Consider the following 24,326-nt stretch of genomic DNA (forward strand, 5'->3'; position numbering starts at 1 on the left):
AAATAATGAATTCATAGAAATTCATTAAGTTACAGAATTATGCCTGTCAATTTATGAATGATGCTGTGCAATTTAAAACGTGATCAAATTCCCAATTAATAGTAGTAATATTGGATGAAAATCCTTCATGAAAGTATCGTGAAAATGTTGCTATTAGGTATACTGTCGTCTTTGTATGTGTTATTGGCTACCAAAATGATTTTTCTTTTTGATTGCTGTGATATAAGAATATGAAAGAATGTGTGAAGTTTCTTTTCAGTACATCAATGAAATTTAAAGTGAAGTTAAATATTGACACAGCTTTCACTATCTTAAGGACCATTACGTTGTCAAATCCTTCTGCACATTGCTGTCGTGGTCGTTACTATGATACTTTCTTACATAGCAACAGCAGGAGCTCATTTGCATATATGTACATATGTACAGGTATTATTTTCAAGCTCCCTTTATGGCACACGTATCTGGTTTCCTTCATTTGTTCAGTTACCCCTTTTCAGAAAGCCACAACGTGCTATAGTATGTCTGTTTTGACAAATAATAAAATGTTATTGTACAATACAGTTTGTCTTGAAAGTGCACACCTGCCATCGGCACATCGGTGAGTGGCAGTAATTATCTGTGACAGTTACATGTTATCATTAATAACATAAAATACAGTCTGTTCTTTTTTAAATGTACAGCAAATGCATCTCTTAATCAGATGAGTAATTTTTGATCATGAATATTTACTTAATTTTCAAATTAAATGATGCAGAAAAAAAAATTGCAACAAGCTACATGTACATGTTTCAATCAACTTAAGTGGTAAGACATGTCTCGAAAGTGAAAAATTTCAAACTTCAGCTCAAAGTTTCATAAAGGAGACTTCTAGACAATTATCGTTTATAATCAAGAATGAAAAAATCAGGAGTTGCCTTGCATATTTTTGCAATGAGAGAAATAGTTTACCTAAAACCTATCAATCTTTGAAATTCAAATTGGCCACTATACTGTCTGTTAATTCTTTGCAGAAAAAGTAAATTTTTTGATTTTCACAAAGCAAGATGGTGAAAACTTAATTCTACAAACTTCAGAATGTAAGTTGCAGACCAGAAAGGAATTGCGTTGATCGCGATTTCATGTTTGTTACTAAATATAGCTGCACGCACACGATTTCAGACTACTGTGCTCTACCTAAAATTCCGATAGATTTTGTTGTTGTTTGTGCGGCTGTTGTTGCAGCTTGTAGTCTGAGCCATAAATTCGTACGAATTTGACTTGTAATACCCATTGTAACACTAGCAGGTTTTATTTACATTGTTCTTTACGGAAAATGCAGACAGTTATTTATTTATGCATATTAATGAGAGAAACAATGACATAATTTACAATCAGCGCTATTGCAAAGAGTTGAATGTCAAAGAAAAGAGCCCAGTCCACTGATCAGCGTGACTATTAGTGTTTTGTACACAGCTTTCAAGTGTTACACAGAGAAGCATTTGTGACAGCAAGTTGACACAGTGTACAACTCAGGAACCTGACCAGCATGGCAACTCAAAATTGTGAATTCCTTTGGTCTTTCGGTGAAAGGTTCTGTAGCTAGTACATAAGGTATACAGTGTGATAGTGCAAATCGCCTAACTAAATTAGTCTTCTCAGAGCAATTACAAGACTTCCCATTCACTGTAGTCATATGATCATGTATTAACTTTCAAATTCCTTTTTAATTTGTTAGTTTTTCACGGTTAGGTGAGATCCATTTCATTGACTGTATGACAGGTGATGAATGGCTAACACAGGGAATGTCAAATTAGAGATAGATCAAAATCAACAGTTCACATACAATTCATGCCTTCGTTCTTGGAGAAACAGAATTTTATGAATTGGAGATTTCAGGGTAATGCATATTACATGCCCGCTATTCCAGTTCTGAGGCTTTTGAGATCAGTCATGATCCATTGTACAGTGGCTGGGTGTCATAAGCTGGGTAGAAGTGTGTATAGTTACTGTGCTATGACACAAAATGTAGGTGAGACGTTAGTCGACACGTCAGCGTTTTTCCCACATGGAAATTTTGCAGGCTAGGTTTTGAAATGATACACATTTTAGCCCCCAAAGAAAAATGGTTTGTTTCTCATCCTCATACGTGTCATTCTAGACTACATGTAGAACATCAGCCATTTTTATCAAGTTAACTCTCGAAACTTTTATGTATGTGTAAAAAAAGACAGTGTGTTGGATGGCGGAAAAGATATCATTTGTACTACAGGATCCTCAGATTCCACACCAAATGTATAGTTCTGAACAGTTAACATCATAATGCTGAATGTGAGAATTCCATTGCATGTATTAAATGTTCCTGATTTGCACTTTTTTTATAGACCATACATGTCGTTGGATCTTATAATCTCAAAAAATCCAAGAAACAAAAAAACACAAACACAATGCTGTATCATTTTTGTGAAAGACCTTGGTGAGAAACAAACCCTACTGGTATTTATTTTTAGGGGGCTTCAGAATAATTTTTCCTTTATGAATACCTAGATTATGTCAGCCTAAAAAAATGTTCATATGTACATATTTCTAAATTATACCACTATCAGTCTACGTGTACAAATGTTTCTAAATGATTGACTAATGACACAATGACAAGTCATTTCTGATACTAATTGCGATGATCCTTTTCATATGATGAATTAAAATTTTTTTGACATGACATTACTTTTTAATTATTTCCTCATTTTCTTGTTTTAATACTTCACTGGTTTCCTCCCACACAAAGGTTGGAATCGCTATGGCAACAAAAGGAAATAAAAGACAATCAACCTTGGAGAGAATTACCTTGTATACATAACACTGATGTATTCTTTCTCGTAATTAAAAGTGGTGTGTATGACAACGAAATTACATGACAAAATTACAATGTAGAGAGTTCAATATAGTATGTCAGTGTTAAAACTAAATTTTTGGGAACACAGGTGCATCAGTATCAAGTTATAATTTAATTGAATGAAGGTCTTAATTTTTAATTTTTGCACATTCTGCCACCTATCATGTTTATGAACTTGTCTGTTTTATAGGTGGAGGCAATGAGGCAATGAACTCAACTTAAAATAGCTGAAAAAATACATGTAAAAAATAAACTTGTCAAGTTTTGAGGTGTAAGGTACAAATGTGAACTTCCCAGGAATTCTAAACAGTCAGCTTTACGTTTAATAACTCTGCAATATCCATCAAATATAACATTTTTGACACTCACATTCCATACTGGATTAAGTTGTCTTTGACGTTCTTTTATCAAAAGAACATTACACAGGCTGTGTGGCACTAAAACGAAATAGATGGCTATTTTTTTATCAATGAAAAATAGCCTATCATGTAAAACGAAATGGACTATATTCGTCAATTGTAAGTTTTGAATATTGAGACACAATCCATGCACATGGATGCATCAGTGTCTGTTATTCAAAACACCAACTGTTTTTAAAGCTTTTGTGGCTGTTGTATTGAAAAAGAAATGGCCGGCACTTAGGTTTTTTGTCTACCTAGACTTGCTCAAGGCAAACTTCTCTGGAGACAGTTCATGAACTGGACAGGAGACATGTACACCTATGGTTGTTATGTAACAGTGCATCACATAGCTGACTTTCCTCTTTGTGATGCAAGCAAAATGTCTTGTGGAGATTCTATCCCTCTTCTAGTTGTCTTTTCATGTAATGATAGTTATTCTGCCAAAAGTTCCTAATTAAGTTTTAGTAAGGAGAATGAGATGTTTCCATGACGTGTTTAGTTTTGTGGTTAATATCACCCGTTGGATTTTGTCATGTAGAAGCTCAGTGTTGTTGACAAGTAGCAAATACTGTGATAAAAAGACACCATACTGTCACCTTGTTGACCTTCTAGCCAAATTTTGAAGTGTGTTTTATTTTAAATTGAATGAAGAGACAGACTATTGACCTATAGCTATTTCAAAAATGAGAATCAACAGGTGTCAAATTGACTTCACATTCTAAATTCTGTAATACACACAATACATTATACAGTAGTTCTAAAACAGAATACGCCATCTCCAGCCCCTCTCCCCCTGCCAGCCCCTCTCCCCCTGCCACAGATTGACATTCAAGTTTCACTCTATATATGTTGTCTCGGGATATTCTCATAATAGCAAACAATTACTCAGCACAATTCATGAAGGTCTGTCCTTTCCTGTCCACTTATTAAACTTTTTTTCGATCGGACATAATTTATTGCGATGCCTTTTCATTGCATTCAGAGCTCCGGACAATATTTGCCTAACAATGGCATACCATGGTGGCATTGTCAGCGTTGCTACACGGGGCACTGGTTACCGATCTCAGTTAATGATTTGTAGATGCTGTTTAGCTCCAGAAAAATAAACAGACAAACCTTGAAAGCTAATATACTCTGAATCACAAAGATTGTTGGTCTTAAAACTGGGAAAGGTTCCCCCTTCATAACTATCTTATTAGTCAGAGAATTCTCATGAATTCATTTTGGGTCGTTTTTTTAAGGATTGTTCCACTGCGTCTTTTGAGATTATTATAGCCGCTTAGACCGCATGTACTTTTCATAGAATTGTAGGAGTACTAAAATAAGAATATGTGATGTTCTCTTAACCTACATAAACTGACAACGGTGGCAATTGTGGAGTTGAAATGTGTTGACCTAGTTCATCATAAAGACATGATGTCATTTTAAACTGTCTACAGTTGTTACCTATGTGACTCCAGGTTCGATTTTCAGTGTGCAGTTTTTGCACTGTACCATTTGTGAGTGCATTGGCTGTTAACCCTTTGTAGTGTTGTAATTTTCCCACAAAATTTTAGTGCAACATATCATCAAATTTTAAAAATTTTAATCTGTAACTTTTTTAGATAATTTTGGACCTAATGGACCGAGCACATTTCATCTGCTACAGTTTTTTATCAAAGTTTTGGAAAAACTTTGAAAAAAAAATGATTGGGGTTTATTTTTAGGCAACAAAAGTTGACTTCGGCCCTCAAAGGGTTAATACTTTGCCTTTTGACATTCCGTATTGATTTCTTTTTTCGTATGATATACAGTCATCTGATAATAGAGGGACTGTTTTATATTGATCAATATGCTTCTAACATTACTCAAAACCTACATGGAGCTCACCATGACATTCTGGTTAATTTCAGGTCAAGGGTCGTCAAGAAATAGATTTGAAAGTCAAAAACTTTTTACCTCCACTGGTAAGAATATGCATGTATAGCTTGAGTCAAAATACATCAAACATTCATCAAATTTGTTAAAATCACAGTATCATAATTGTATTCCAAATATGTAAATATTTGAACAATTAATCGGCACTCCAAAAAGAACACAAAACCAAAATTCCTTATGATGGTGATATGCACTTGTCTGAGGGTGCCTGCCATGATAAATAGATACAAAGATACCCTAGGATACTGTTGAATTGTAGTGCGGCTTAGAATGGGCCTAGTCTTTATCAGTGTTGCCAAAAAATATGAATACAAAGGCCAATACTTATTTTGGTCATTTTGATTCCACTTGTGATGTTATTTTCTTGTTGCTGTTATTTTCAGGCATATCTCCCGGAGATTTTTGTGCTCCCAGGTCAGAGAGATAATGTTCCGCTAGCTTTACCGTCCACAGAAACATACAAATCACAGCGGCACAAAGCAGTCACAGGAGGTAGGAGCTCCAAACATGAATCAACTCAAACTGGAGCTTCTGATCTTAGAGCAAACGATAGTAGACTAGGTATGTGAGGGATGCTTGGTGTACAGTGGACGCACACCGATGGATCTCGGACAATTACCAGGGTGACAGTCCAACAGATCTCGCTTGGAGAATAACTCTGAATTTAACTCTGTAAAAATTTATCCCCTCAAACTATATTCCGTTTTCACCCTCTCCTTTGCACTTTTTGTGTTTTTAAAAGGTCAATTTCCTATGCATGCTGTTTAATACTGTTCAGAAATTTACAAATTGACAAAATGGCTACTAATGACATGAATAATGCAGAATGTACATTACACAATCATGGCAGTCAAAAAGATCCTTTTTTACTTCCATGACACTATCTTACAAGTGCACAAATTGGGTCTGCCTAACAATACATGACCACATATAGGCAAACTAATATGAGCAACACAAAAACAGTTCTAACCTACTTAGTGTACAATCACAGCATCCAAAATGATTTGTTAACGTCTCTAAAAGCAGTGCTGCGATGAAACAATGGGTAATATGATCATGCAGTTTACAGTGTCATGAAACACTTTTTTCCCATTTACCAAAGTTTTAGTGACTTCCACACTTGCTCAATAAACCTGATTAATTCTAGTAACATATCACAAATTAAAAAAAATTCAATTTTTCTTGTATTTTTTCTGTGGTGAGGAAAACTACTGAAGCCTACCAAAGCACTCAGCAGAGACAATACAAAAGTTTGTAGAATATAGGCATACAACATCAACACTTCATATCATTGTCTTTGTTTATACAACCAAGCAAAACTAACAATTATTTCAATGTCTTTCAATCTTTAATAATTAAATCCCAAACTTACCATTCTTCAAAGAAACACAAGACCAATGTTGTTTTCCAATTGAGATCTTATTTTTGAACTGTCATCATGGTTTTTGTTGCATGTTCATGTGATGGAGTTAATTAATGAAAGCAAGATGTAAAGCATAGATTAAAACCATCATATGCATGTGCTGTGTCGCCAAATCATCCTAACATGCAGTTGCTTGTTCATAGCTTAGCAAAGCATTGCGCTTTATATATGTGTAGATTTCATCTGTAAATTATAAGTGCATGCATAGTAGCATTCATATCGTTGTAGTGTAGATACAGAAATGCAAATAAAATGTCTTTCGTAACTTTCCTCTTTGTATCTAAACAAAAATGAAATATTTTAGTCATATTGGTTGCCATAGTATATTGTGTTCTTAAGTTATCATTTAAAGAAACATAAAATTGACAGCGATCTAACATCATAAAGTGACTTATATCATTTATTTGATATTGGGAAATTCTGATACAAAACTGGAAAGCTTCTTTTGTTCATGATCCAGTCTTGATCCGATTCTTTACAAGGGAACTGTTTAGCCAGCTAACATGTAGTGCTTGTTGTTATACAGCCAACTAGAATGCCTAAGTCATGAACCCTCATAGAGTGCCTTCAGGCCACACAGTAGATACAGTATTTAAATTACAACGATTTTAAAGTCGGTTTTGACATACAATATGACTTTCTAGCATTTTGTAGTTCAGTATTCTCAGCATAAGGAGATCCTGTTCCTTTGTAAGTGTTTTAGTCATACTGGAATTGATAATTACTCAATGATAGTTATTGGTCTGTTGTTCACTATGTCTTTGCTCCAGTGTGCTCTCTCCCATCACACTGTAGCAAGTACCTAGCAAATCAGCAAAGACTTTCTAATGATAAAATGTCATCCAAATGCATGACAAGTGCCAAGAGCTATCACCACAGTGAGCGATTGACCTTTGACACAGATAATGGACCAATCACCTTTCAATTATATAACTGTTACCTGTCTGTGTACCTAACCACTGTTTGTTGTAGAAACTTCCATAGTGCATGTTCTATTTAAAATTCTATTGCGTAACAGCATGCAGCCTGTGGGATCAGTAACTATTTACTTAATTGGCTCTGTCAAATTGCAGCTAAAATATTTGCTAAGGATGTGTGAATTCTCAAAATAAATGCAGTTTATTTGTCTAAACAAACCAGATAACCACTCAGGAGAGAGTGACTACGGTGCCGTAAGAAAGCCAAGAGAGTTAGGGAGTGGTGTCGTAAGAATGCCAAGAGAGTTAGGGAGTAGGAAGCTAGCTAGTGAAGGACAGTCAGCAACATCTGAAATCACAGGATTGGAAGTTAGTAGAGATAGGCCAAGCAAAGGAGATGACAGAGGAGTTAGGCAAACCGTAACAAATACAGATGTTACCTCAGAAAGGCAAGTTAGGCAGGACGGATTAAGATCTCTGAAAAGCAAAATTAACTTGAGAATATCAAATAATGACAGACTAACACAGAATAGTGGTAACCATCATGGTGAAATAGACAGTGACAGTGCTGTCATGCAAAAAAGCAAACTCCAAGAGAAAAATAACGTCAAAAAGTTAAATGAGCAAGCAAAGACAGTTGATAATGACATGAGTAAGAGCAGTGGTACAAAATCTGATGATGTCATGAGAAGCCACACAAAAACTGATGACATCATTGAGTCTCCTAGTGACAAAAGACTAAGCACAATCAAGCCCAGAACAATGACATCATCAAAAGAAAGCAAGACAAAAACTTTGAAAAGGGAGCCACCTACTGAGAAACTGCCATTGAAACCAAATGGAAGTTCTAAACAGAAAGGTACTCCATTCAAAGAGTGGAAGAATAGGAGGAAAAGCTTAGAGAGCAAAGCGGCAGAACTACCGCGATGGCAGTTTGCTTTCAAAGGAAGTTCAGCGTTACCTTCCCCGCCTAAGAAGTGGGAGAGAACAAGTAAGAATTACAAAAGCCGAGTCAAAAAGTCCATGACAAAACATCTGACAGAATTTAAGCGAGAAAAATTAGAGGAAAATACTGACTTAAAAGAAACTACAGATAAAGTTGATAGACGTTCAGATAAAGTCAAACAGTCTACAGTTAGAAAGACATCCATTGTTGCAAACAAAAATGTGAGAAAAGACAGCAGACAAGGCAAGTCTGTAGAGGACACAAAAATTATGGCTCCTAAACTGAAAGTGAATGTTCAGCAACAAAGAGACAACGCGTACCAAACTCCACCAAATTTTGATGTTTTGACACCAACACCAGCCGAATCAGAACCTGTTAAAAAAGTTGTCAGAATAGTTTCAGCTATGAACCAAGAGTTCCAAGTCTCCAGGGAAGATCTCCTACAATTTATAGCAAATGATGACACTAGCAATTCCGAGCAGGAGAGACGTTCCAGATTTCGAAGGAAAATACAACCTAGCTCCACAAAGCCATCACGGGTTTTGATAAAGAATTACGGTGAAGCTGAGTCAGGTGGCAGTGAGGATGAGGAACGCTTAGACTCTGCAGAGAAAAGGACAAGTACTGATGAGATAATAGACAGTGATGCAGTAGTTACTTCTGATATTGATACTAGTGTACTCAGAGAGAGTAGCGATAAGTTGCAGAAGAAAAATAAAGTCAGGCAGGAAGAGGATGAAAGTTCCACCAAATCTGCAGACAGGGTGATGTTAAAACATGTCAAAAATCCAAGCCACTTGAACACCATCTACGAGTCTCGCAGCGGTGAAATGAAAGAGGTAGAGAGGGAGGTAGATAGAGTACATGTAGGCAGAGATGAGATGAAGACACAGAGAATTCAGCAGAGAAAGATGGCCAGGGATGTAGACAAGCAGAGTAAAATGGCCAGGGATGTAGACAAGCAGAGTAAAATGGCCAGGGATGTAGACAAGCAGAGTAGAGGAGGCAAGAAACTAGATAGAGGTCAGGATAGGAATTCTAGGGAGCAAGGTAGGCTAGGCATAGACCACACACACACTCACCATTGCTGGTGTCTGTGTGTCTGGATATGTACATGTGTGTGCGTGTGTGTGTGAGTGTTTATACTAAATGCATGTTCTGTTTTTTTCTTTTTTCTCTCTTGTTGACCTTTGGTTGGATTTCTCAGGTGATGTTGATGGGTTTTCACAACCTGGACATAACTCAGCCACACCAGATCCATTTTCTATCGAGCACCATTACTCACAAAAAACGCCCCTACAAGAGGAGGGACAAGAGGGATACCTAGCCCCCCTCAGTGCTACCCCTCCTCAAACTCCTGATGTTGTTCCAGTAGAATCACCCCTGCAACGTAAAACCAAAGTTGCCGGCAAGGACGCCAATCGCTCTGGAAGATCTGACACCTACACTAACAACACCAATGAAGATTCTGGAATCGCAGATGATGTAGAAGAAGAACTTGAAAGGTATGGTTTCAAATATTTTGTAAATTTTTGTCATCAAATAAATAGATAATGATATAAATCAGAAATTCTTCTTGTTGTAAATACCATACAGACATAATTCAATGTTCTTTTTCAGAGATGTTAGCTTGTACCCAGTAGACGACAATCTTAGAATTTCTACAATGTTATTACATCTTTTCCATACAGTCAACAGTTTCCATTGTGTACCAATATTGGCACAAAATACTTGTAGCCCTCATATTCATAATATTTTCTGTGTGAGCTGTAACCCGAGCGTTTCATAAAGTGTTTGGTCAAAATGGTCCGTCACTCCTACCAACATACGAAATTTCACTTTCTACCAGTACTCACCTTTTGTCAAATCTTCGCTGTACTTTGCAGGCCTAGGCAGACACAAGAAAAATCACACACACAGTCACAAATACACAAACGCAACACTCCTTCCAGTGCCAACAATGCCACACAATCAGACACACACAACCATGTACAGACAGTGTCAGAGAACCCCAATGAAGACGACCAATCAGGTCATAGCCGTCATAGCCCTTCTGATAACAATCTCCATAACCAACAACAAAGATCAGAATCTGTACTTGGACAGAATAGAAGTCAAAGCGTTGCTCCTGATTCTCCACTTGGGTATAAATAATTTTGTTTTGTTTTGTTGTTTTTGTGTTTGCTGTGATGTTCGAAGAGTGGAACTCAAATTTGACCTCCTCCCTCCCCCATTTTCCTCAGAAAAGATACTTCTTCTTCCAATGCTTCATTTTTTCCTAACACCTCCTTCGAGATTTTTTGCTTTCAATTAACACAGTATTTTACCATTGCAGTGTGTTTTTCCATGATATTAACTTTGTAGAGAGACATTTACCTTCTGTTCCAATTTATACAGAAATTATCGTTTTAGTGCAATCGATCAGTGTTCCTTTTGTGTACAAGGACTGATTCACCTATAAAGCAGAGGTTCAGTATTGCAGTTACTAACTGAATGAGAACATTGTGTCATTTATCCATAAACCTGTTCACCCCATTTCCCTGTTAAACAGGTCCCACATCCACCATTGATAAGAATGGGTTTGGGCCAAACCATTTTGGTGAAAGGGTTAAGACATTGGTGAAATTCTTTAATTTTCACTCTGCTAAAGGATCCTCAGAGTCAACATAGATTAAAATACTGGGTTACAAAACAGTGCCATTATTGAAAATTCTGTACGATTAGTATTATGACTATTATGTTAGGGCATAAACTCAACCTTAGTCAGTGAATCCGGTTTGCTTAGAATAGTTCAGAAGTGAAGGTCTGTTGTAAATTGTAACTCTGGCAACAGAGGATTCAGCTTTGATTTATGTCTGACCAAAGGGAGTAGATTTGCTAAAAGAGGTGATAACTTTTTAAGAGGGTAGAATTGGATGAAAGAGGAAATTTTCCTGAGTGAGTCGTAACTTTCAATACAAGGCATGACAGTTTGAATGATTATAGAGACAGTAGTTTGACATAATACTGATAGAGGGTAGTGCAACGTTTAGGAACACATCAACTTGGCAGACTGAAATTATAAAATCAGCTAAATTATAGTGTGATTATAATATGTATCTGGTAATGATCTCTTCAGATCCAAAGAGTTGAATGACAAATCGAGTCAGTCTTCAAGACATGCATCACATCACAGTAATAACACTTCACACCATGCAACACATCACATCAGTAACAAGAGAGAGACTAACAGCTCTCAACCAGCATCACTCACTCCTCGTTAATTACCTCTCAGAAATCAATGATCCAAACCTGTCTAAAGATGCTAAACATGGGTATTTAACATTTCATAAACTCATGCTTGTAAATCACTCAAACTAACACATACATGTAACAAGGTGTTTTCGTACAAGCTTTAACCTTCTAACAGAGTGAATTGTAGGACCACCAAAGAAAACCTTTAGAGCTTCATTTGTTAATATGTAGTACCTGCTGGAAAAAAATGCTAGAATTGGTAACTTTAGGCTTGATCCTATCCTAATAATCATGTAGAGTCTCAGACATACCGGAACAGATATCTTTCAAATTTCAGTGATAATGCACTGTGCTTTAATGACTGCATGTATTTATTTTGGAATACCATATGCTGTATAACAACCAGACAGGTAGTCTGGTGTGTTTGTCATGCATGGGGCAATTAATTGTGTATACATGCCTGAACTGTTTTCCTGCTGAGTTGGCACAAGGAAAACACTCTTTGACATTCAAATGCGTATTGATTTCATTTGAAATTCTATTCGATACGCTTGGCAAGTTGCCATTGTGTTCCAAATTTTGCTTGTCCACTTAAATTTCATTACTTTATTTTGAACATCAGTTGTCTTGAATAATTGATAAATGGTATGCACATTTTGTCCCAATTATTTTACATCCAAAGCAGTTATTGCTTGGACATAACTAAGCTAATTCTAAACCTTTCCAATAGAACTTAAACACTACACTATCTATTACATTGCATCCTGTTCCAATTGACTTTCAGATTATTAATTTTTCCCAGTATCAAAATAAAATATTTGAATACACCTTCAGTGATGTCCACATATTATACCAAAGTTAATAAGTGTATGGCATTTACTTTCAAAAATGTTCAAATATTTGAAAACAGCAGGGACTTTGTTGTGCATATTAATCTACCTTCACTACATCTTATTTTTCACTTTTTTGTATGTTCAACTTTTTCACTCACAATGGTTTATTTAGTGATATTTGCAGTGTGTAGGTATTTTAAGAGTGCTGCATTTTTTGTCATTGCAGTTTGTTGAAGTTTTTTCTCCAAGGGAATTTTCAAACCACAGTGTTTTCAAACCACGGTTCCTGCAAATAGACTTACATGATTTCTAGAGAACAAAACTGTTTTATGGACATCATTCCTGCCATTTTCACCTACCAACATGATTAACTCATGCATTGCTAACATCTATCATCTTTTCATTTCAACTTACCGTACTCACAGCTCCCAGTTTCATCGTGATAACAGTCACCAAGGCAGTCACCATAGCAATGATCACTATGGTAATGATTACCATGGCAATAACCACCACGATGTTAGAGATCGCTCTGGCAATGATCACCATGGTAATGATCACCATGGCAATAATCACCATGGTAGTGATCACTATGGCAATAATCACCATGGTAATGAGCACCACGGTAGAGATCGCTACAGCCATGATCACCATGGTAATGATCACCATGGCAATGATCACCACACATCATCAACCTCATTCCAAAGAGACATAGACTCAGATAAACAAGGGTCTCATCTCAATGATGACATGCAACAATTTCATGGAAAGCATAGCTCTCAAAGACAAGCCAAGTTAGGGTATGAAGATCCACTCATATTTATGTGTTGGATTTTTGTTGTCGTCCATCACATTGTCCCACTACGTGAGACACAGTGTGAAATCATATCAGTAGCATGGTACAGTGTGAATAGATGTAGACAGATATAAACAGTTTTCAAAAGCTATCACTCAGCCAAACCCAACTAATCCCAATTGTGTGTGTTTTTGCTTTGTCATTTTACTAACATCACCATTCAATCCATTTCAATATCAATGTCAATTTTCCGGAAAAACTACAAACATTTCTGTGATGTCAATTTCCAATATATTTTACTGTCAAGCCCATCAATTCCTATTCACAGATAGGTGATTTTGGAATATTTATTTCATACAATGTGATTAAAGCTAGAGAAAGTTTATCAGTCAATCAATGACAATCACAGAAGCAAAACTACATGTACATGTGTTAAAGATAGAGATCAATGCAGTACATTATGAAGTGATTTTGAAACTTGATTTTCAGAAGAACACTAGATCTAGAACACACTTTTTATTTTTTTGCAAATTATGTTCACTTTTTTTTATTCATTTGCCTTCCCAAAGATTGGATGATAATTCACCATACTCAGATGATGATATTGATTCATGGTAAGATTCTGAAATGTCACTGCATTTGGTCATCAGTGTCTGTCCTGTCCTTGACCATCTCCAGTATTTAAGGTCATCTGTCACTGGAATTTGCTTCTTTTCTTGTAGCTTTGTTATTGTTTTTTTAACTTGAAAAATGTTTGATATGACAACCAGATTTTCTGAGAGAATTCTGTCAATTTCTTCAAAGCTTCTTTTGTCAAACTTTTTTTGTTTTAGTTTGCATTTCTTGACTTCACTTTCCGTACAAAGATCAGACTGCCCTACAGTTTATGCAAGGCAAATGCATAGTGCCCTAAATTCTGTTACCAAAGACAGTGAAATCCTCAAAAAATATTTGCTTTGAAAAATTCTTGACCGCTGTAGGTTTAACTGAGTCACGAAAACATTTTAAGTGTTTACTTTCCATTGGGTATCTCAACAAACAATCCTCTGTCCACATGCAAACAAACATCAATATAACCCTTGACAGAAAGTAGAACACTGTACTGTATTTTGAGTTTTTAAAAAAATGCATTCTTCTCGTCCAGCACACTGCATTGACTCCATGGATCCCCATAATACTACACCGTCAGCTCAAATGGAGTAGTCCAAAAGCCACAATGCCTGCACCACACAGTCAACCCATTGGATCCTAACAATTTGCAATCCACCCATTTGATCTCAACACTTTGCTGTCAACGTAGGGATGACAACTGAACACCGTACAATGAGCACATAGAATTCCATTGGAATTTCCAATACCACACAGTCCACCCTTACAATTTTAAAACCCTGCAATTAACATGCAGAGTTTAGGGTTCATACCATCCAACACTAAGATTCCCAAACCATAATTCCGCAATCCAACCCATGTGGGATCATCACAAAGCAACAGTTCCTGCACAACACAGTCAACTCATTGGATCCCGACGATGGAATCTACCCATGATGCCTACTCTGTACCGTACAATCGACTCTTTATTAAACTCTTAATTAAATGCAGTCATATCTTGCCCATAGGATTCCAACCCAGAGGATCCCAATGCAATGCCATATTTCAATTCTACACCACACAATTCCAACCTAAACAATGTCGTTTTGATCACTTTAACCAACAGGTACAATGGTGTTAAGTTTTGCAGCACCCATCAATGGAGTACTAATATTTCAATTAACCCTTGTTTGACATTGAATATTTCCAGTATACATCTTCATCGATTATTCCGTATTTGTTTCATTCAGGAAAAGAAGGGAACAAGAAGAGGAAGAACGGAGGAGGAGGGAAGAACAAGAAAGACTGAGACGTCTTGAAGAAGAGAGACGAGAACAGAGAAGGCAGCAGCAAGAAGAAGAAAGACGCCAATACCAGGAAGAGCAGAGGCGGAGGGAGAGGGAAGACCAGGAAGCGAGGGAACGACTGGAAAGAGCCGAACGAGATGCAAAAGAGAGACTGAAACTTCAGGAAGAGGAAAGAGAGAGAGAAGAGCTGGAAAGGCAAAGGGAACAGCTTCTAAGATTACAAGAAGAACAGCAAGCCAGGGAACAGCGAGAGCGAGAGAGACGTAATCGGGAGGAGATCGAACGCAGACAAAGGGAATTGGAAGATCAAATCAGAGAAGAGGAGGAGAGAAAGAGGCAGGAGGAGGAAAGGAAAAAGAGAGAATTACTTCAGGTAAATAGTTATCAGAATTATCAATGTGTGAAATTCTGTAATATACTACTGTACAGATAAAATCTTGACTTCTTACCATTGTGTTCCCAGATTTGATATGCATTGATATACCGAGAGGAACCTGGGTAAAATGACATGGAAAACCCGGTAACATTCACCTGCTTACACCACCCTTAACAAAAACGCTGTTTACTAATAATGTGTCCTCCACAACTTTCAAATGGTCAACAATCTCCACTGCCGACATGCAACTCCATCAGACAAGTGTCAAGTTGTTGCTGTGAATACCTTGTGATCGAATTTTGACTGCGAGTTGCCATGGCAATGCCATCTCAGTTGAATAATTTTTTGCGCTTTTACTTCCGTAGAAACAACAGAAAGCAATTCCGTCGGCTCCGGAACAAGTATCCAGAAGGAAAAACAGATTAGATACAGACTCTGCCAAAGAAAGAAGGCGTGATGAAAGTGAGTGGAAATCTGACATATATCATGATGATAAAAGTGTTGCTTTGGAAAATAACTGAGCAATAAGAGAACATTCTGTTATTAACCCTTGCAGGCCTGCCTTTCTTGTAACTTAACAGAGCTATACATATATATATAAGATATAAAACCTGAAAGGATGCATTCATAATTTACAAAAAAAGAAGTTACCTGTGTGAGTTTCAATATGTGTAGCAAATGCAGTTGTAAAACTAAGATTTCAGTGGAGTTACACATTGAATTAGACATCATTACCAATATGTACATTTTGCAATAGGATTGAAATTACAGGTAGTGTCTATACGTGTAGTTAGGCCAATGTATTTGTAAAGTTACACGTTCATTCGAGCTCATGGATAGCAACATTCATGAGAAGTATATTTCATGTCCAAATGAACGATGTTTATTTCACGTCAAAATTAATCCCATTCACACGCAGTATTTTTTATTATTTTGAAATATGTTTTGAAAATTTCAGAGGAAAGATTATTAGACGATCTTCAAAGAGTGCGGCAAGATCGACAAGACACAGAACGTGAGAGAGAAGACTTAGTCAGGAGAGCAAAGACGCTGCAAAATAGAACACAACATAAGAGAAATAGAGGTGAGTGATGGAAATCAATCAGACAAATGTCAGAATGTGTTATTTATGCTCTATTGTCAAATGAAAGTTGGTTATACTGACATGCTGTGTAAGGATGTGACCTTTGTAGGTCTGATACACTGCATTTCAAATGATCAACAATGTTGCTAAAGGTCTGTACACTCCTTAAACTCCTTGAAAGTCGTTGAGTTTTTAAGTCTCTTGGAAAGTCTTTGAAAGGTGCTTGAAAATGAAATTGAGTCCTGTATGGAAAGCCCTGGAAGATTGAAAAGCCACTCACAATTTTTGAAAATCACAAAATGATAGGTCAGATATTGTTAAAATGATACGTATCTGTAAAAAGATATATTGTAAGAATCATACCTGCAAAATTGTATTTTGGACCTCAATAAAGTCCTTGAAAATTGCTGAAAAAGCCCTTGAAAGTCCTGGAATTTTAAGTGACTTTGAGTGTTTGGACCCTGATTGTTACATAGAGACCCTCACAGCTCTTCACTGACTAATGAAGTATGGCTGTCTCTTGCCCTTGACAATTAAAGGTAATACGTGCATCAAAATTGAAAACCTTAAACTTACACCCAAACTTTCCTTTAGGAGATTTTGAATTGTTCCCCCTTGAAGTCCAGAATAGAAACTGGGGGTCACCAAGCAAAATTTGGTACTAGAGAAAAAAATTATCCAATATTCACTGACGCTTGAAATTCAAAATGGCTGCCATCCCTGTGTTAACTTAATGGGGAGAAATTCAATTTTTGATTTCATGGAAGTAATCCAGTGAAAACTTTGTTTTCTCCATGAGCTTCAAAGTGAGCCACCACAATTTGGAGGCCAAAGTTTTATAGTCTGAATCTCTGTCCTCAAGGTGCATTCTACCTTAATGTTAGTTTGGACTCAATCAAACCAGCCAAGACTTGTCTCCCTACACTTTTGACTCTGGGCTGTTTAGGGAATATTAGGGAAGCTGCTGTGCAAACCAGGGGCTTTGACAGAGTCTGTGCTGTATTGTGGTGGACAATTCACACTGGAATAAGACACACCAAAATATTATTATGATCATGTAGAGTTATTCAAATATCATAAGAAAAAAGATTTCAATAATCAGATATGATATTTCATAATTATGTGACTTGGCATAGAAAAGTTTTGAAGAATTGGTCGGTGTGTTCTTATCAAACAGCTCGTGATGCATGGAAAAAGATGTACTTTGAAGAAAAGAAGAAGACGCCGCCATTGGAACAAGAAGTGAACAGACTCAGGCATTCCTTAGATTTACAGCACAAGAAATATGTCAATCAAATCGAAGGCAAAGAAGGCAGGCGGAAAAATGCATACAATCAACCATCAGAAAAGGTATTGTACATTATGTTTACTCACTAATATGAAATAGATCTGTACACAGAAAGATGAGTGCGACCCCTGTGTTAACTCTATGGGGAAAATTTAAATTTTTGATTTTCACAAAAATAAAAAATACAACCACAATATGTGTGAATCTTTCAAGCTGACTTTATGAGTATGCTTTCAATATAAAAGTCATTGATACACTATATTTGTGATTGTTTTAATTGCTTGACGATGTAAGGGAAATGATTATTCTTGTAAGTAAGTGTTTTCACTGTTACTAGAATTGTTTATAACTTTTCTCAATGTCCGTCTACTTTATTTTTAGACAAATCTGAAAGTTCAAATAGCCAAGCACCAGCATGATCTAGAGGAGTTGCGAAGACGGGTTGAAAACACAAAAATGAAACTCACAACTGAAATGAAGGTAGCTATGGCAGTGTGAACTGACCAGCATTCTACCCGTTGAATTAATGCACGCTTCAAATGTTTGCCGTGACCTACAAACAATCTCTCCTGTGTTCATATACTTGCTTATATTATATTACCCCTTTTTAACATGTTTTCTTTGTAAATAAGTGTTTCTTGTATACTTGCGTGTTATCAGACAGCTGTCACTGTTTTGCAATAGAAGTTTGTTACAACAAAATGCATTTGACACAGCTAGTACACGTTGGAGCTCACCTGACTCAAAAGTTTCATTAAGGAAATTTCAAAAAGTTTGTAAATTTACTCCAGGAGTTCAAAAGAGTCTTCACACAAATCCTACAGTATCGAGTCCCCTTTTTTGCAATGTTTACCCTCAAACTTCTGTTGGCAGCCATGTCTCACTGTCTTGTCTTTAACTCATGTATTTCTTTTGTCTTTGCTGTCCTGTGTTTTAATGCATCTCTCAATAACGGCTGATAATACAACAGTAGTTGGCTCAACGATTTTCAAAATGTAGAGAAGCTCAAGACCAGGAACTCTGGTACCAGACTTTTTTTCATGTTTCTCAGATAATTTTTTGGCTGCCATATGTATATCTGCATGCCTGTTCTGTGCATCTTTCTCCTTTCACCCATCAAACACATTAACAAATATTCATCACCAACTGATACCACTGCAGTATGTGATGTGGATATCAAGTGAGGCCATTTAAAGAAAATTCTTTGTTTGCCATCCTTGGATTTTTGAAAAACCTACCAGCCAGCCAGGGAATTAAACAAATACAGACAAAAAACCACAAGTGTATTGACATAAGCTCAATTTTTATTTGGTTTCTTTTGGAAAAATAATATTTTTATTCGTAATAGTGATAACATTGTGTTTGTTTTCTTAATTTTCTCTGAAAACATATCAGCACTCAGATGGCAAACAAAAAATTTTACTTAAAGCGCCTGATTTGAGATGCAAGTTCCTTTTTGTTGACATATGACCCCAAGAATGAACATGATTATCAGGTTGAAAAAAAAGTATCATGATAGACAGCTGTCTCATTTTGGTAAAAAAATGTTTGACAGACATTACCTTCAGGTACATTACCTCTTTTTGGAGAATAATAAAATTTGTGATGAACAGCAACTCGCGAAGTTGGTGATATAGACAGAGGATACAATTCTCGTTGCATTTTATAAAATTTAAATATTATAAAATTATGTTATAAAATTTAAATATCAACCAATTTATTTTGATATCGTAATTTGATGATTTCTGTTTGTTAAGATTTAGATTGATAAATGTTTTTGTCATATTTAGTCCCATTAATTTTGTTACTCATATCACTTGTCTAAAACTGTCACTTATTTTAGGAAATTACATAGCTAGCATCCCCTTGTGACTCGGTCAGGCCTAGCTTCATGTGATTAAAATCCAGGAAATTACAGCCATGTGCCATAATGGGCATAGAATATGAGAATTGAGTATCTCCTATTGCATCCATAGCCAATTGCTAGAGGTACAACTTTATAGTGATATGGTTTCATGGGAATGAGAGTGACTTGAATCAGAGCATGACAGTAGATGTAAGTTTTAGGGTACCATGCCATAAATACAGAGATGCTCTTGACAACGAAGTGATTAAACAAAGGAATGTAATAGAGTAAGTGTGATAGCTACTCATGATGTGTGTTTTTTAATCATATTTTTGTCTTGTACCTTACAGTTACGTAACCAAGCAGAAACCGAACTGAGAGCGTTACGTGCCGAACTCACTCAGAAGAAAATCAACGTCACATTGTCAAGGTCACAACAACTGCAGGCTTTACAAGAGTCAGAAGAGAGCATGTCGTACATGTCACCTCGCAGTCCATTACCGACAAGACGACATGGTGGACTCTCTCCTCGAATACAATGACTCACTTAGTTTGATTGTGTATCTTTCATTTTCACTCCGTTATGCACTTGTGTATTTCATTTACATGTATAGTAATCCTACACTTTTTAAATTCTTATCAAACTAATGGACATTTTTTTAACATTTTAGATTATGTTTGATCGTTATTCAAAATATCCCCCGACCAGTACTTCCTTCAGGATTTTTCGGTGAAATTCCAAACCCGTGGAATTGAAAACTGTAAAGAAAATCTTTTGTTCCTGATGTTTTACTAGAGGATGCATGCTTTCATGTGTGTATTAGCGTTGAGTACATGTACCGTATTGTTTACTAAATTTAACACAAAACGTTTTAGCTGTTTATTTTTCAATGCAGACAGCGTTTGATCAATGAATGATAGAGCATCACTGGGTTTACTCATTTCTGTTCTGTAAATGTACATTTTATTTCACTGGTTATTTTTGAATTATGTGTGAAATTGTCTTGCTAAGCAGTAATAATAAACACCAGAAGGTTACTTTTCAGTTTGTGATTTCATTTTAACACTCACGTAAAGCCAAAACATCACAAGTGCTACTACTATTTGGTGTGGTTACTCAGATTTATAACTACTAAACTCAGGATATTAAAGATATGAGACATGATTTTAGTTTTATAAATTGTAGGTGAATCATTGTTAGTTTGCCCTTGAGTCCATTGTTTCATTAGAGAGAAATGTAATTTTTTGGTGAAAATTAGTGTTTACATTTTACAAAAAGTCACAAAAACTGGCAAATCTACATACCGTTAGGTTTGATTTGATCACTTCATCTATCATTTTGTACATCTTGACCCGAACCAAACAAACAAACTTTTCACCTTGGTAATTGAGAGAGAATGTTGATATGTCAATCAGTATTTTATATTGCTATTACTATTCTGGTTTAAATTTGGTTTGGAAACCGGAAAGGAGTTATTTTTTCGAAATCTCAAATGTGAATTTTTGACAATACAACGTTGTTTATCTTTGCAGTGCAAATATTGATGGTCAGTTTTCAACTCAATATTTCAAAGAACTCATTTCATACACTGGAATCTTTTTATGAAATATCCAATACCATGTATAGTACCATTAAATTTGCATGAAATAAGTGCAGCCAAGAGAAATGCCTGCTGTTAACATTTTATCATTGATTATATTGTTGATTATATCGTTGAAATGTTTATAGAAAATCTGATGTTAACCCTTAGCACCCTATTTGGAGGGGGAGAGTCTCTGTATGATGTCATATGTAGAGGTCAAGGTTAACGATATGACCTAAAGATCAATATATCCAAACTTCATTTGATGATGAATGTCAACATTGAACCAACCATACTTGTTTAATTAGTGAACTGAGAACCTTCTGCAGCATATGAGAGAATGTTCATCAATGTTATCAACGTTGTTTCACAAAAAAGGGGGTCTTTGTGTTGCTAAACATGTTGTCATGGTATTAAACCAGACAGTGAGTGATGCAATCTTCATCACAAAATTTTTTAATGTTATCAAAGGTCAGATATGAAAGTGATTCAGTTTTGATGACATGGGTCAAAGTTGAAATGTCAAAGTTTAAATGAAACATCTCTTGTATACACAGTGATAACAGACATGATTGATCAACTGAGGGCGTAGTACATCAGAATCTGTAAATTTTAAAGTTCTTTTTAAGTTTATATGAATTACCAAAGAAAATATGTACATACACAGCACGCTAGAATACTATTACATGAAAATACTGTATATATCTATCATATGTATATATTTGTCATTGAGTGCATACCGCATGTAATAAAAAAAGAGAACTTATTCTAAAAAACACCTTGCTTCAAAAAATGGAAACTGTAACTTACTCCTGAAAGAAAACAGAGTTGACTCTGTTTGGTGTACCATTGTCGAAACATATGTTTAATCAACTTTCTGTGGTGTCATTTTTACATTTGTATATCGTCTATGCAACTACTGTACTTCAACTTCAGCAATGAGCTTCAGTAAACTTGAACCCTTGACCTGTATGTACACTTCTTTATGTGCAAAAACAGGCAAATAATTCATGGAGATCAACTAGCACACTGGATTTTGTAATTGCAATGATATCCAATTGTCTAATTGCAATAGAGAGGGTTGCTTTCACAAAACTCTACCGATATCAGCTGAAGGACATCCAATAAATTGACAGCCATCACAAGTTATTATCACATTGTGTATTCACTCAACTGCAATGAAATTTTCACCAGGGACTACGCAGACGGCAGAGCAGTACCATGCATCCGTCCAAAACTTCTTGGAATTCCAGAAGGAATATCCGACCTATTTTTTGCATGGCTCCTCATTGCCGACGCTTTGTACAACAGTGTACTGCATATGATAACATAAAAGTATAAAATTTTTACAAAAGTCGGAGTGGAGAATTACTGATGTTGAGAAGTCTCTATTTTCAGATGACTGAAATGCAGGAACACATAATTGCATCATTTTTGCCTGGTATAAAAATCATTTCTATACAAGAAATAGTTTTGTGGAGAGACAAGATAATTTCTTCATGAGGATTTTCATTTGTTATTTCCTGAGACAACTAATTTTGTGTACAGAGATGGGAAGCAAGGAAGCATCATGGAGGGAGTATAATTTTACACAAAATGTTTTACTCATATTACAGGTCTTGTTTATATCTGTACGGCTCTGAGAGAAAATAATGAGGTATGCTTTTAATCTAATAAACACGAAAAACTCTATAATTTTGAGTGAAGTTGTTTTGTTGATGCACCTGTCACTTGTTTCCCAATTATTTAAGCCCACAAAAATATTTACCTGAACTGAATACCGAACAAAGAGGTTGACCCGGTCAATTGTACTTGAGACGGCCAATTGACAAGACCGAAGAATTACCATAGTCCTAGGGTGTCATATTGCTTGCTACGCCTAGGGAGGCTCTTAGAAAACCTGTTTTTATAAAGATCTTTGTGCCCAGTGTTCTGTGGATGTGAAAACTCTTTGCATTTCATGACAAATTCAATCCTTGAATAACTTTATAAACTATAAAGTATGCTTCCAAACAACCTTACATCCCCCAAGTCAAGTAAACCTTGTGGCATTATTTAGTGAACATGGTAGTGAGTTATTGTACAGATTAGCCTGTTGAAACATACAACATTTACTTTATTCAAAATATCAATAATGCACCCTGTTGAGTCATGTTTTTTTTCAAGATGCCAAGTTCACCAAAAGGTGAAATCCACAGTGTTAATGGACTTTGCTTCTTGTCTTTGGCACACAATATGATTCTTTTTATATTACTACCATGACTGTTTCATTCCACTTTTACATCTTGCATTAAAGCCTTGCAAAAACAGAACAAAATTGCAGATTAAGTGGAAAGCACATTAATGTCATGACAGTTTTAAATGAATATAAGAAAGTTGAAGATTGATATTTTCCACACTCAATGGCTGAGTTTGTATCACAAGTCAAATTGAAGTTTAGTTTTAATACTATGAAAATGTTTCTCTTGCCAAACCTTCTACAAAAATGATGCAATGACATATTGCTTTATTTCCACTTTTAGCTAAGAAGATCCAACAACCAAAAATACCAAAACTGTGACTGTTTTACATCAAGTGATATTAAAGTTTGCCATAACTAAACAAGATGATGACAATATGTTCACTATAGGCTTTCTACCACAGCATGGAAGGAAGTGCCTACATAATTTGAAAATAGGTTAGTTCAAAGGATTGGTCAGAAAAAAAAGCAGCCATTGAGTGTGGAAAATACAAAAAGACACAACTTCAACCTAAGTTCAAGACACATCGATTATTGAGCGCCACCAGTGTTGGGTTTTGTTGCTCAGATGGCTCCACTTTAGCTCCTGGCCAGTATTGCTGGGTATGTTATGTCCTGCCATCAAACTGTCGGTATTATAATTAAGACATATTTTCCACAGAAATTTGGTTCTTTCTGTTCA

At 36.0% G+C, this 24,326-nt stretch overlaps 1 protein-coding gene across 8 annotated transcripts in view; it reads left to right on the forward strand.

Moving 5' to 3' along the window:
• The window catches only part of LOC139138192 (spermatogenesis-associated protein 1-like), a 36,204-nt gene extending 13,104 nt beyond the window's left edge, over window positions 1-23,100 (forward strand). The window contains exons 4-16 of one of the 8 annotated variants that reach the window (XR_011553550.1): window positions 5,163-5,216; window positions 5,571-5,748; window positions 9,681-9,978; window positions 10,360-10,617; window positions 12,966-13,337; window positions 13,903-13,947; window positions 15,172-15,601; window positions 15,970-16,066; window positions 16,563-16,688; window positions 17,866-18,038; window positions 18,358-18,456; window positions 18,947-18,999; window positions 20,173-23,100. Coding sequence is in view for 7 of the 8 variants with exons in the window: in XM_070706456.1 (XP_070562557.1) it covers window positions 5,163-5,216; window positions 5,571-5,748; window positions 9,681-9,978; window positions 10,360-10,617; window positions 12,966-13,337; window positions 13,903-13,947; window positions 15,172-15,601; window positions 15,970-16,066; window positions 16,563-16,688; window positions 17,866-18,038; window positions 18,358-18,456; window positions 20,173-20,364 (2,322 nt within the window). In the remaining variant the exon portion in view is untranslated. The remainder of the gene's footprint in view (window positions 1-5,162; window positions 5,217-5,570; window positions 5,749-9,680; window positions 9,979-10,359; window positions 10,618-12,965; window positions 13,338-13,902; window positions 13,948-15,171; window positions 15,602-15,969; window positions 16,067-16,562; window positions 16,689-17,865; window positions 18,039-18,357; window positions 18,457-18,946; window positions 19,000-20,172) is intronic. The other 7 variants (XM_070706456.1, XM_070706458.1, XM_070706457.1 and 4 more) reach the window with 7 other exon arrangements.
• Window positions 23,101-24,326: the final 1,226 nt, after the last annotated feature.

The sequence above is a fragment of the Ptychodera flava genome, chromosome 8 (genome assembly GCF_041260155.1).
Source record: "Ptychodera flava strain L36383 chromosome 8, AS_Pfla_20210202, whole genome shotgun sequence".
Classification (NCBI taxonomy): Eukaryota; Metazoa; Hemichordata; class Enteropneusta; family Ptychoderidae; genus Ptychodera; species Ptychodera flava.